The following is a 13,396-nucleotide window of genomic DNA, read 5'->3' on the forward strand; positions in this document are numbered from 1 at the left end:
GTCTGTGGAAGTCTGTGATGCACATTTGAAGCATCCAGGAGCAGATGATTGTTAAATAGAATTTAAAATGGACTTAACACATACACCAATCTCCCTTGTACCTCCCTTGTACCTCCCTTGTGCCTCCAAAACAGTTGTCTCTCATCTGAGAATGGACATGAGTCTTCTGAGGGTGTCCTGTGGTGTCTGGTAACAGAATGTTGTTTGGGGGGGGGGGCCTATGGGTTGAGGGGAGGGGCCTCTGTGGATCATCCTACAGATACTTGATCAGTTTGGGATCTAGTGAATTTGGAGGCCAGGTCAACACCTTGTACTGTTTTTGTTCCCAAACAGTTTTTGTGTGTGTGCCTGTGTTGGGCTGCATCCTGCTGGGGATGGCTGCTGCCATCAAGGAGTGTCATTGCTATGGGGTGGGGGTGCCTGGTCTGGTCTAGGTGGGTGCTACATGTCTAAGTAACACCCACACAAATGTCAGGTCCAAAAGTTTCCCAGCAGAACACTGAATAGTCGCAAGATGGTCAATGTTATTCACTTCTCCTGTCAGTGGTTTTAATGTTGTGGCTGATTGGTATTTTATCTTTTGTCGCATGTCTTTTGATGTGTCCTTTGATTTTTAATCAATTCATATTTTGATTGTGGTTACAATACAAACTGACTTTTTGATTATCAAGATCAAGATTATCAACTACCTGGCAGACTCGCTGCATTTTCACTTTCGTTCTGATCAAGCTTTATTGTAATTTTTATAGGTTGTGATTTAACCAGTGCAACAGTCCATTGGCAGCCTCAGGCCCTTGACAGATGTTTTTAAAAAACACATTATAATCCTCCACATAAATCCTAATGAAATCTGATCTGTACTTTTCAATTTGAACTTCAAAGGATCCCAGTTGTGATCAGTTTAGGATTTTGGCTGCTATTTTGTCTCTTGTAGCACTCCCTATAATAGTCTGTCTCTTTCTGTCCCGTCAGTCCTTCCTGTCCATGGTCAACGTCCTGTCCTCTTCCCAGTCCGTGTGGGAACTGCTGGGTCGGCAGCCTTTAGCTAACAAGAGCGAATACAGCCTGAGGGAAATGCCAACCTCCATACCTGTGAGTGTTTCTTTTCTTCCACACCGTTTCCTCCAGACTTCCCGCAGTTCCTTTTTTAACCATTTGGGGGCATGTTTGCACTTTTCACTCTGCCTTCGACCACCACCCACACGCTTGTTTTACTTCACAAAGGCCTTCTTCTGCTAACCCCCCCCCCCCCCACTTTACACATTGTACATTTCCGCACTGTTTTTGTGTTTTGCACCATAACTGCTCTATTCTTTTTCACAGTTTATTTTTTTTCCTCCGCAGGACCTGATTGACAGGCTGATAGCTGTGAATTCAGATGTGAAGATTCATTCGCTGTTCCACTATGAGGAGTCTCACACGTTCGGTCTAAGGTGGGATTGATTTTTTTCTTTTCTTTTTCTCTTTTTTTCGCCATATTACTCAACAAACATCAGTGGGGGGGTGATGGGGGGGGGGGCACAATATCAGATTAACACCTGGTGAAGGCACGCACACACTCCAGCCTCTGGTATGGTTCTTTGCACTTTCATTACCCGGCATTGAAAGGCTGATGAAAGGATTTCTCTGGATAAGAGTGAAATAAGCTGGGCTGTGTGGGTATTTGTGTGTGTGTGGTGGGTTTGTGTGTTTATTTTTCTGTAGTTGTGAAGAACAGACATCCTAACTAACAAGTTGAATGAGCCGAAGAAATTCCACTCAAAGCAAAAGCTGTTCAAGTTTTGATTTTAGTTCGTGGTTACACTGCAGTTAATACTGTACTTTGCTGGAAGGATTTCATGATGTCTGGGCAGGCGGGGGTGGGGTGGGGCCTTTTTTTGTTTAACAACCAAGGTGCAGGCTAAAATGTGTCTTAAGGAGATATAAAGCAGTCTGTGCTTTTCCATCCTGGTCTCTGGTGGCTGCCGTGCATTCCTAAAAGCTTTTTTCTGAATCACAATAGCTTCAGCTTGTTTGGAGTCTTGCTGACTCACCCCGTCTGTGCCTGTCACTCAGAGCCTGTTCCTATTAACAACCAGAGGCCAAGTGAAAGGAACAAGATGCTCCGTTCGTTTACCGCCCAGACGGAGGGGATTAACCGACAGACGGGGCACTCTGCGCCTCTCTGCGGGTCGCTAAACGTAGCACTTTACTATCAAAAAGCCGACTCCTGCAACGTTAATCATGATGTGTTGGTGTAAATGCTTCACTTCCTTGGATATAAAAGCAGGAAGTTCAGTTATTTTATTCATTTAAATTCAGATGATTAGAAAGAAATAACCGAGCCACCAGGTCAAATCCTCTCAAATAAAGTTTTTAGTTTTGCCACACGATTTATGTTCGAAATCACTTCCTTGTTCATTTTTTTTTTTCCTTTTTTACATATTACAGTTTCTCTGTTTAAAAACACACCCAGTGTTGAACTCCAGCAGCTGAACCCAGAGGACTCATAACTAACACGCCATCACCAACAATGCAGCTCTTCCTGCTTCTTATTCGATATTCTGATTATCCGTTGCCTGAAGGGACATGACAGCGTGGTCTATGGATCGTGCTTTATTGATCCTAGAGGGGAGAAATGCATCAGTAGAGCAGAAGGACACTGTATTAATAAACAATGTAGTGGGGATGGGGGATGGGGGATGGGGGGAGGGGGGCAGATATAAATAAAAAGCATACTCTAAGGAAGGAGGAGAGTGTTAAATGGGGTCCAGATGAGGATGGGATATGAAGGCTTTATTTTGTTTTCAGTGCAAGAATTTTCCTAACAAGCACTGATCCACCATAACATTATGACCCTGTGATATCTGGCACCAACACGTTAGCAGCAGATCCTTTAGGTCCTGCAGGTTGTGTGGTGGAGGCTCCATGTATTGGACTTATTTGTCAAGAACGTCCCTCAGATGCTCCATCGGTTTGAGATCTGGGGAAATTTGGAAGCCGTGTCAACACCTTGAACTCGTTGTTGTGTCCGTTAAACCGTTCCTGAACTATTTTTGCTTTGTGCCAGAAAGCCAAAAGGGACAGTTCCTCCAGGTAATACAGTTTCCACAAAAGGGTGTCTATGGTCTGCAACAGTGTGGTTGTGTCGAAGTAACGCCCACATGAATGGCTCCTGTCGCCAATTCGCTATTTTTTCTTCCTTGGACAATGTTTTGATAGACACTGACAACTTTAGATTGGGAACAGCCCACAAGAGCTGCAGTAAAAGAAAACTGAATAATTGGTCCTTGGCACAGTCTCTCAAATCCTTCCACTTGCTCCATCCTGCTGGGGATGGCTGCTGCCATCAAGGAGTGTCATTGCTATGGGGTGGGGGTGCCTGGTCTGGTCTAGGTGGGTGCTACATGTCTAAGTAACATCCACACTAATGAATGCCAGGTCCAAAAGTTTCCCAGCAGAACACTGAATTGTAACAAGGTGGTCAATGTTATTTACTTCTCTTGCTGATGAGTGTATATTACAATGCCATGATCAGACAGGTTGTCTGGTTTTTACATTTCTTTATATTATTAAACACTGATAATTAAGTAAAAAAAACATGAAGATGATGCTTTGTTACAGACCAGTGAATAAAACATGCACAGTGTTGGGAAGGATACTTTCAAAATGTATTCCGTTACAGAATACAGAATACATGCCCAAAAATGTAATTTGTAACGTATTCCGTTACATTACTCAATCTGAGTAACGTATTCTGAATACTTGGATTACTTCCACATTGAATTGCATTTTATAAGTGTAGGAATGCGACCATCAAATCCTGCTTACTAAACAGGCCTATTCTGGTGTGTTCTTCTGTTCCAACTGGCTGAATGTGTTAGGCCCATGTCTCCCTTAAAGTGCAAATTATATATTATAATTTGCTGAAGAGAAACAAGACTATAAGGGTATGTTTATGCAAAAGATGTTTTGCTTTGTTAAAAAAGTGAAGAATTTACCAATTTTCCCTTTTCAGTTTCTTTATTTACTCAGCTGTTCAATGTGGGAAAATAGACATAAAATATTCTGTTTTTGTACAGAATTTGTTATTACCTAATATATCTAACATAGGCGTTGCAACTTCAGGATGAGGCAAGCAGAGATTGCACTGCACAGTTATATTGCGTCCCTTCTCTTTCTTGAAGGTGAAATGATCTTTGAATTTCCACGATGAAAACGCATTCTTGCCCTGTTGTGCCGGTTCCAGCTCTACCTCTGCTAGCTCCTCTTCCGACTCCATTGTGACTGATCACGCAGCTAATTTTTTCGTTTTCATGTTGGCGCTTCTGGGAAATGCATGGAGTTGACTTAATTTATTTAGAAAGTGAATAAACTCGTGAAACAGAAGTATCGTCATGTAATCCATTGATTTCAACAATGTAACTGTATTCTAAATACCAACTATTTAAATTGTAACTGTAACGGAATACAGTTACTCATAATTTGAATTCTGAATACGTAACTCCGGTACATGTATTCCGTTACTCCCCAACACTGAACATGCAGCAGTCTTTAGAAGCCAAAGAGACTTTAGAAGCCAAACCACGACACATATTAGAGCAAGGTGTGGCAATTGATATGAAACTGGTTCTTAGACATGCATCCGTTATCGCTGTGCTCTAGATCACTTAAGGTTGTATTTTATTACTTATGGGGTTTGTTCGTCCTAAATCGCATGTAAAGGACAAACAGCGCCCCCTGCAGCTTAAAGATTAGTAAAGCTCCACAGGATAGTCAGATTATTATGACGGCTAAAACTGCACACAAAACAGTTCTTTCCTTAAACATATTTCATATTAGCTGGAGACGTCCTATCGTCTTGTTTAATTATAAAATGACTGCTTTTTGCCACTTTTATTTGTTTGTTCGCAAGGCAGAGAATAGATTCCCTCCAGACAGCCTCTATTGTTGTGGCTGCGTTATTGAAAACACTTACTTCTACCTCTGGGTCAAACAATTACCAATGATATGCACTGGTCTTGTTTTTAATAATGTACCTGCAATAATTATTATTTTTTTTTTTCCAAACAAAGCGGTGTACCTTGTGTTAATTTTAAGAAGAAATGATTCCCTTCCTTGTAGATTATTAGCTTAAACCTGCAGCTTCTGTTTCATGAGATCAGAGGTAGCGCTCTAAAAGGCGTAAAAGGCTGCAGGTACTTTTGGCCAGACATTTGTTATTGCATTTGCATGTGTTCTTGTATTTTCCACTAACAGAGATGCTGCTGGTCAAAAAAAAAAAAAAAAGCTCTAGTAAAACCCACAAAAAGATGTATTTTCATTTTGCTCTGCAGAAAACACTCTGATTATTTTCTGTTGTCTGGTTTGGTTCGGTGCAGACCTTTAGATGAGAGACAGAAACTCGTCTTCACCTGAGGCCAATACAGACATATAACCTCCTCGTATGATTGTTTGACCACGGTAGACGAGGGAGCGAGGTGGACCCAGCCTCCTCGGTAATGCGTTCAGGTGTTGATGTATCACGTACGACACGTAATGAATAATAGATAACAGCTGCAGGTCGTTCTTCTATTGGAATGTGTTTAGTGTTGTAGGTGTTTGTAGGGACAAGTCTGGTGTTATTCTGTTTAATGTGTTAATAATACGCTCATAATTTATACTGTAAACACTCTGTAAATGTTTTATTTACTAGTAATGACACGTAGAGCCAATAATTCTTCTGTTCTTTAAAAAAAAAAAGTTGACTTCTGAGCCTAATCCTTGAAGCCGCAAATCCAACCTGTGCTAGTAATTTGAATTATTAAAGCATCCATGAAATCCATTATTTGTCTGTAGCAGTCGTAAAGCGACCGTACGCGCTGCAGGTTTTTTTTAATCACCAGTGCCACTGTCAAGCATATATACAGGACAATGAGCGTTCCTCAAGTGCAGCCTCCTCTTGATCTTCACAAGCTAATAAGAGCTAAAATCCCTCAGCCCCCCTTTTATTATTGTTTCTTGTTGCTAAAAGCCTCTTTGTTGTCATGGGCTTCATTTTTAGTGAAGTATTTCCACACACTTGATGTGGGTCCTGAATTAAAATTAGTTTGGCAACCCTTTTGTGTTTTCTAGAGTTTTATTCTGTCGCATCAAAAATGTCCGATGGGAAAATTTAAAACCTTTAGTTTTAATGATTGATTGCCCATCGTACAGTAAAATGCCATTCTGTTATTGTGACTGTTTGCAGCGTTAAAGGGAAAATGCAGACTATACCTGGAGCTGCCTATTTAGTTTGATCTTAAAACTGTGTGTGTCCTTGAAAACTTTCTGCCTCTGTTTCTGGGACACTCTAATTTTGATTTCTAAGTCTCTTTGGCCATATCTGGTTTTATAAGAGAGAAAATGTATTATTTCATACAACACTTGAGCTGGCTCCATCGTGTAAATACTAATGTATCAGGTCAGTTGGATTGAGGCAGCTCTTCTGACTCACACAAAGTGTCCCACATACCACAGCTATAAACCTAACTATTTGCATCTTAAAGCATGACTAAGGAATCCCTGACACGGTCATCAGTCACACTGTCTGCAAGATTAGTCCTGGTTTGCTGTAATTGGTTTATACAGGTCTTATGATGCATGTGGGCGCGTCATCAAGGAAGTAATCATCCATCATAAACATCTGTTTTAATGCATGCATGTATGCAGCTTTACAGAAGGTGAGGTGTGGTCAGCATGAATGACAATGACTTGAGTTCTGACTAGAGATTCAGGCTGTTGAAATGATCTAATAAGGCATACAGTAGGTGTATATCTTATTCAATCCTTTGACCACATGTACCGGTCAGCCTCAACATTATGACCACTGACAGAAGTAAATAACATCTTGTGACCATCTTGTGTCAGTTCAGTGGTCGACTGGGAAACTTTTGGACCTGGCACTGGTGTGGATGTTACTTAGACATGTACCACCCACCTAGACCAGACCAGTCACCCCCAACGCATAGCAATGACACTCCTTGATGGCAGCAGCCATCCCCAGCAGGATGCAGCCTGACACAGACACACACACAAAAACAGTTTAGGAACAACTGAAAAAACATGAAGAACAGTTCAAGGTGTTGACCTGGCCTCCTTATTCCCGAGATCCCAAACTGATCAAGTATCTGTGGGATGATCCACAGAGGCCCCTCCCCTCAACTCATAGGACCCAAAGGCCCCCATTAACAACATTGTGTTGCCAGACACTACAGGACATCCTCAGAAGGCCCATGTCCATTCTTTGATGATTCATAACTGTTTTGGAGGCACGAGGGAGACCTACACAATATTAGGAATATCATGCCTGGTCGGTGCATTACACTGAGCTAGTTGGAAGCAAAGACTAAAAAACACCAAATCTGGTAGCTTCTTTTTCCTTTTATCAGTAAAATTGCATAGAAATTACCTGTTTCAGTTGGAATAGTGACACAAATTGAGCAGAGCATTAGTTTAGGTAAGTTCAGTTACATCAGCTGACAGCTGCCTTATTTAAGTCGTTTCAGCCTGCCTGCCTAACTTGGCTGGTTCCTTCTGCAGACTGCTTTGCAACCCACCTCCATCCCCAGCTCTTCCTTTAATGCAGTGTCTGTCTTACTCAATGTCATTTCTGTGCCATTGATGCTGCTCTGCCTGCCTTAGGCTTTTCCATACAGTATAGAGGAACTGCAGGCAGCTCCCAGAACAAATCAGCAAATCAGATTAGCTTTTTTTTGTCAAGTCTATGTACACTCATATGAGGAATTTAACCCATTCATGTGAGCACATTTGGAGCAGTTTGGAGGGTTTTAGGTGTACTCGCTGTTTCTCTAACTAGTAGTCCAGTCCAACCCCCCCAACCCCCCAACCCTGCAAATGCAAACACATTTCTTTGACTGAGTTAACTTTCTAACTTTGATGGATTTATTACATATCTGTCAGAAGGAATGATACGTTACTGAAAAGCTGCCTCTGCCAGAGACCAATCTGAGATATAAAGCTATGTCTGCCTACAAGCTGAACAGAAATAATAGATTGTGTGATAAAAGATTCATCAGCAGTTGTTTTCTAAGCACAAATGCAGCCTAACTGCTGGTTTTGAGTGATATTTAAATTATGTATTTCTCTAGTGTCAGACTTCTGTTTGGATGAAACGAGCAATTTGACCAAGAAGTGATACATCTAGAAAACACTCAGTAATAAGGAAATCATAGTTTCAGGCCTAGATTGACAACAAAATGATCACCGCCGTCCCTTTGATTGCTGATAAGAACAGACCACTGATGGGACACCCCGGCTGGCCTTCTCCTCGGCTTCTAAAAGAAAAACCTGTCAAAGAGACAAGCTGGGAGTGGGTTTAGTTCTCTTCTTCTTTGTTTCAAACGGAGAGAGCGGCCAACGGGACTGACAGACTCCCAGCCTCTTGTTGTGCTGCCATCGTCATGACTGAGTAGAGTTGTCAATCAAATAGGAGTCCAAACCACTGCCGGGCACATCAGGAAAACGCACACAACATGCCGAAAACAACAAGCCCAGCTTATCACTACCTCTTTCATATCAACAGCACACAAAGACACTGCACCCTACGAGAAGCTTAAAAAATTAAATGTCGTTTCTGGTCGTTTCACTGTTTAATTTGGCTTGTTTAGAAAGGCTCTGGTCCATTAATAATTAATTGTCTGTCTTACTCAATGTAATGTAATACACAATATTAGGAAGGTGGTCATAATGTTATGCCTGATAGGTGTAAGTTGTAGTTATTGTAGAAGAAGAGATTTCCATTGTAAAACATGCATTTATTCGTAGCTCTTATTTGTTCAGATACTCAGCTACAGTATTTGAAAAATTATATTTATGACAACACTATCTCCACACCGTACACTGGAGGAGAATTCAGGACTAACACCACCAGTGTGAAGCCATGCTGGTCTAATATCTGGGTCTGCATCTTCAGGCCAGTAAAGCTGAAACATTTAAGTGTGCAGTGTTAAAAACACAGCGCAGCGATCCGAACCCTCCTGGAGAAGAACAATTTGCTGGGAATCTAATATGCACGGGCAATTTTGACAGAATTAATTGCAGAGGCAGCCTGGAGAGCAGGTAGACAATAAACATTAACGCGATTGTTGTGATTAATGCTGCATGTCCTTGACATACATATGGGATTTTTCTAATAGGCATCTAAATGCAGACTAAATTAAGATCAGCCCTTGAAAGTGTTGAAAGGAGAAAGTTGCTCTTGTTCCCTTGGGGGGCTTTTATGACTATTCTACTTGTGTAATTCCTTCAGCTGACTTAAAAAAAATGTTGCTAATAAAACTGTGACCAGTAGAAACCCTGACATTTAACAGCCAGTGATGCATTTTTTATCCCATAGACTATATGCGACTTATACTTTACCCACAGGTCATGGAGCTCGGTCTAAAACACAGAGCTCTCTTTGGCTCAGAGTTTTTCTCTTTTTTCCTGCTACTGTTTAGTGTCTCAAAATGCTGCTGGAGCTTAACAGCCTGTTTCAGCCTGGAGTCATTACCAGCAACTGAAAATGAACCATGAAAGTTTTCCCAAGGGTTCCTACTTAACAAAGCTTACAATTAGCTCCGGCAAGCTAGCGGAGGGGAGAAATTTTTTGTCGAGAGAGCCAGTACTCATAGACATGGAAGGCCAGAGGAAACAGACGTGGGCTCTTTGCCTGCGTGGTCCTATTCTGCTGCTGTGCGACGCTATCTTGTGCTGCCAGTGCTCTCTGTCTTCTGATGCCTTTTGTTTTTCTGTGTGTGCTTTGCTGCAGACTGCTCAGCGTGCTCTGCTGTAATCTGGACTCCTTTCTGCTGCTGGAGAGCCAGTATAAAGTCTACGACATGCTGCTGCAGAGTCAGAGGGAGAACGTCGCTGACCCAGACACCAGCGAGGGGTATGAACTCATAACCACACACTTGATATTAATGGGACTGGTAGTTTATAGGTTTAATCGCACTGTTCAGACAATCCTGCTGTAATTAGATTTAGTCGATTCATGACCCCCATTTAATTAATAACCACTGTTATTATCATTATTATTAGCAGAATCTATGAGATCTCAGTATGAGACTGACACGTGAGTCTGGAAAGTGATAGAATAAAATCAGTTCATCAGGACATTTGAAGAAATACTAAATTGTAATTTCAACTTTTAAGCTTATGTTGCTGAGAGAGGAGGAGATTTAAACTACTTTCATGTCTGTGTTATAAATATGTAGCTTGAGCCAAGAGGCTTTAGCCTAGCCTACGGTAGCATGGTGGAAGCTATGTACCTATTTAGCTGGCATGTCAACACATGTGATCTTTAATTCCTACACTGATCAGCCACAACATTAAAACCACTGACAGGAGAAGTAAATAGTATTGACCATCTTGTGACAATTCAATGTTCTGCTGGGAAACTTTTGGACCTGGCATTCATTGGTGTGGATGTTACTTAGACATGAGGCACCCACCTAGACCAGAGCAGGCACCCCCACCCCATAGCAATGACACTCCTTGATGGTAGCAGCCATTCCCAGCAGGAGGTGTTGACCTGGCCTCCAAATTCACTAGATCCCAAACTGATCAAGTATCTGTGGGATGATCCACAGAGGCCCCTCCCCTCAACCCATAGGACCCAAAGCCCCCCACTAACAACATTCTGTTGCCAGACACCACAGGACACCCTCAGAAGGCCCATGTCCATTCTCTGATAAGTCACGACTGTTTTGGAGGCACAAGGGAGAACTGCACAATATTAGGAAGGTGGTCGTAATGTTTTGCCTGATTGGTGTATATGTCACAGTGAGCAGCAGATAAAGAAACAGACGTATAATTCTTCAAACAATACTTAGAAACTTATATTTCTATTTTCTTAAACCTAGTTTAAAAATCACTAAATCTAGTGAGATAGTAGTTATTTAGGAGTTAATAAGGACAGTATATTCATGTTTCCCTCAGCTGCCACACTTTACAGTAAACAATGCTAATGGCTTCAGGTTTAAACTCAAAAAAACAGAGCTTATTTACTTGAAAAATGTCAAACTTCCTGTTTATAACTTGCAAAAACATTTATTTATTAATTAGTTCGTATTAAAGTGACTAAAGCCTTATTGGTTTAGTCAGCCTTCAGTTTATGGAGGTGTTTAGCTTAACATCAAACCAGAAAGCAGGTGGTAACAGCTACTCTCCGCCAAGTTCAAAGTGACTCAGATCTTCAACATATTGAAGTTCTTTCAGACAATTCAATAGTTAAGCACTGCCAACTCTCATATAGCCAGTCCTCTCTCATGCTCATTCACTTTAGTCTTTTTTATTTTTTTGCATCACTGTGCATCATCCCAATTCAACAGAACACTTCTAAATTAAATCACTGCTCGGGATGAGAAATTGTTTGTTTGCCTCGTCTCAAATAAGCTGAAATAAAGCGGGAAGCAAGTGAAAAGGCCATTTCCCAAACCGTGTGTTCGAGAGCCCTTCTCTCTTGGTAATGGCCTCCAGAGCCAATAGCTGTTGGCTATGAATGGAAATGTCCCTGAAATGCCAGCTCACATCGCATGTCTGAGTGCCGGCTCAATTTTTGGAAAATGATGACTTGTTAATTTATATCCTCCCATCTCCTGCCTTCTCGTCCTCTCGGCTCCTGTCATCATCACGGACATTTTCTTTGTTTTCTTTTTATCTCGCCTCTCCTCCCTGTTCAATGTCATCTAAACTTTTTGGCATCTCAACTTTAAGACTTAGGCAGACTTCATTCATCCACGAGGGAAATTGCTTGGTCACGGTAGCTCAGTTGCACATAACAAACACTTTGGAGAACCACAAGTAAAATAAAAAATAAAGTAAAAACAAAACAAAATAAAATAAAATATAAGTAAAAATCCAATAAAATAAAAAAAGGTGAAGTAGTAAAATAAAATAGTATAAGCAAAAATGTACAAAATATGTACAACAAATGTAAAAGAAATAGAGACAGAAGTACATATATATTATATACACAGGAAGGATTAATAAAGTGCAATAATGTGCATTTTTATTTACTCTTAATTTTTGTCTCTTTATTCCTCTTTTTACTTTTTTTTTTTTTTAATATCAATGACTCCAGTATCCAGGAAAAACTTATTTTCTGTGTCCAATCTGCACATTTAGTTTTACTTCAGTTGTTTGAGCCGTGGGTACTCTGATATTTCTTTTGTACAAAACGTATGCAAATTACATTTTGTGGCATACAAGCCCTTGGAAAGAGCCCCGCAGAAGAAAAGAGTTCTCTTTATTACCAATTTCAAGTCCAAATTGCTCCGACTATAAGAACTATCGACCAAAGCGACGCCCTTCCATCCTAAACGGCCTCTGTAATTGTAATATTCTCTGATCTTATCTGAAATTCTAACATGAAAACCCTTTTCCCTATTTTCCAACTTGCCTCACAGCAGTGATGCATTTGCAGCCGTTCAGAGACTTCAAGCTCTGCAAAGTCTTTAATATAATATGACTTGAGGACAAAGGAATTCATGAGAGCTGCTGACCTCGTCGACAAAATGTGTTATGCACATTATTCTCATTAGGTCATTTTGGGGAAATGCCATAGAACATGTCAATATTTAACAAGTCACATCCTCATTTTTGTTTATTTGGAAAAATCTGACCTGAATGGGACTTATAGGTTACTAAAATGATCTCTGTTCTTCTCAGGGAGTTCATCATTGACAGCTTGTCTGTGGAGAGGAATCATGTGCTGGTTCGTGTTAGTGTTGTGGGAGGTCCATCTGAGAGGAGACTTCCTCCTCGAGCTCTGCAAGAGGTCAGTGCTACTTTACTTACAACCTTGATCAGGTTTAGAAAGGTTTTTGGGACAGCTGTGTTTGAGTAGGTAGGTGGAGCGTGTTCACAAACCAGAGGTCGATCCCTGGTACATGGTCTACACGCTGAAGCGTCAGCCACAACATGACCACTGACGGGAGAAGTATGTATCAGTGACCGTCTTGTGACAGTTTAGTGTTTAGTACCCTCAGAAGGCCCATGTCCATTCTCTGATGAGTCACAACTGTTTTGGAGGCACAAGGGAGACCTAGACAATAGTAGGAAGGTGGTTTTAATGTTATGCCTAATCGGTGTAGGTAGAGAAGCGCTTTAAAAATACAGAATCATTTACCATGTCCACCTGTTGATGTGACAGTTGTTGTCACATTAAGTCACAGATGTTTGTATAAAAACAACTAGAATTCCATGAGTTGCGTTTATTGTAGCTTAAGTAAAAAATGCATCTGTGTTAGAAAATAAATTAAAAAGTGGCAGCAAGTAGTGTTAATGTTCGCATTGTTAGCTATGAACAAACTGCTTTAATGAACCAGCCCCATTTCTGTGAGGCTGCACAAATGCAACGTCTTGAAATTAATTTGAAATGTTGTTCTCTAAA

The 13,396-nt window shown here is 40.9% G+C and overlaps 1 protein-coding gene across 1 annotated transcript in view; it reads left to right on the forward strand.

The window, feature by feature from the left end:
- tbc1d32 (TBC1 domain family, member 32) overlaps positions 1-13,396 on the forward strand; it is a 73,730-nt gene that overhangs the window by 23,099 nt on the left and 37,235 nt on the right. The window contains exons 21-24 of the mRNA XM_084560275.1: positions 973-1,092; positions 1,345-1,433; positions 9,770-9,892; positions 12,673-12,781. Coding sequence (XP_084416401.1) covers positions 973-1,092; positions 1,345-1,433; positions 9,770-9,892; positions 12,673-12,781 — 441 coding nt within the window. The remainder of the gene's footprint in view (positions 1-972; positions 1,093-1,344; positions 1,434-9,769; positions 9,893-12,672; positions 12,782-13,396) is intronic.

Source organism: Chelon labrosus, assembly GCF_963514085.1.
Source record: "Chelon labrosus genome assembly, chromosome: 14".
In the NCBI taxonomy this organism is placed as follows: domain Eukaryota; kingdom Metazoa; phylum Chordata; class Actinopteri; order Mugiliformes; family Mugilidae; genus Chelon; species Chelon labrosus.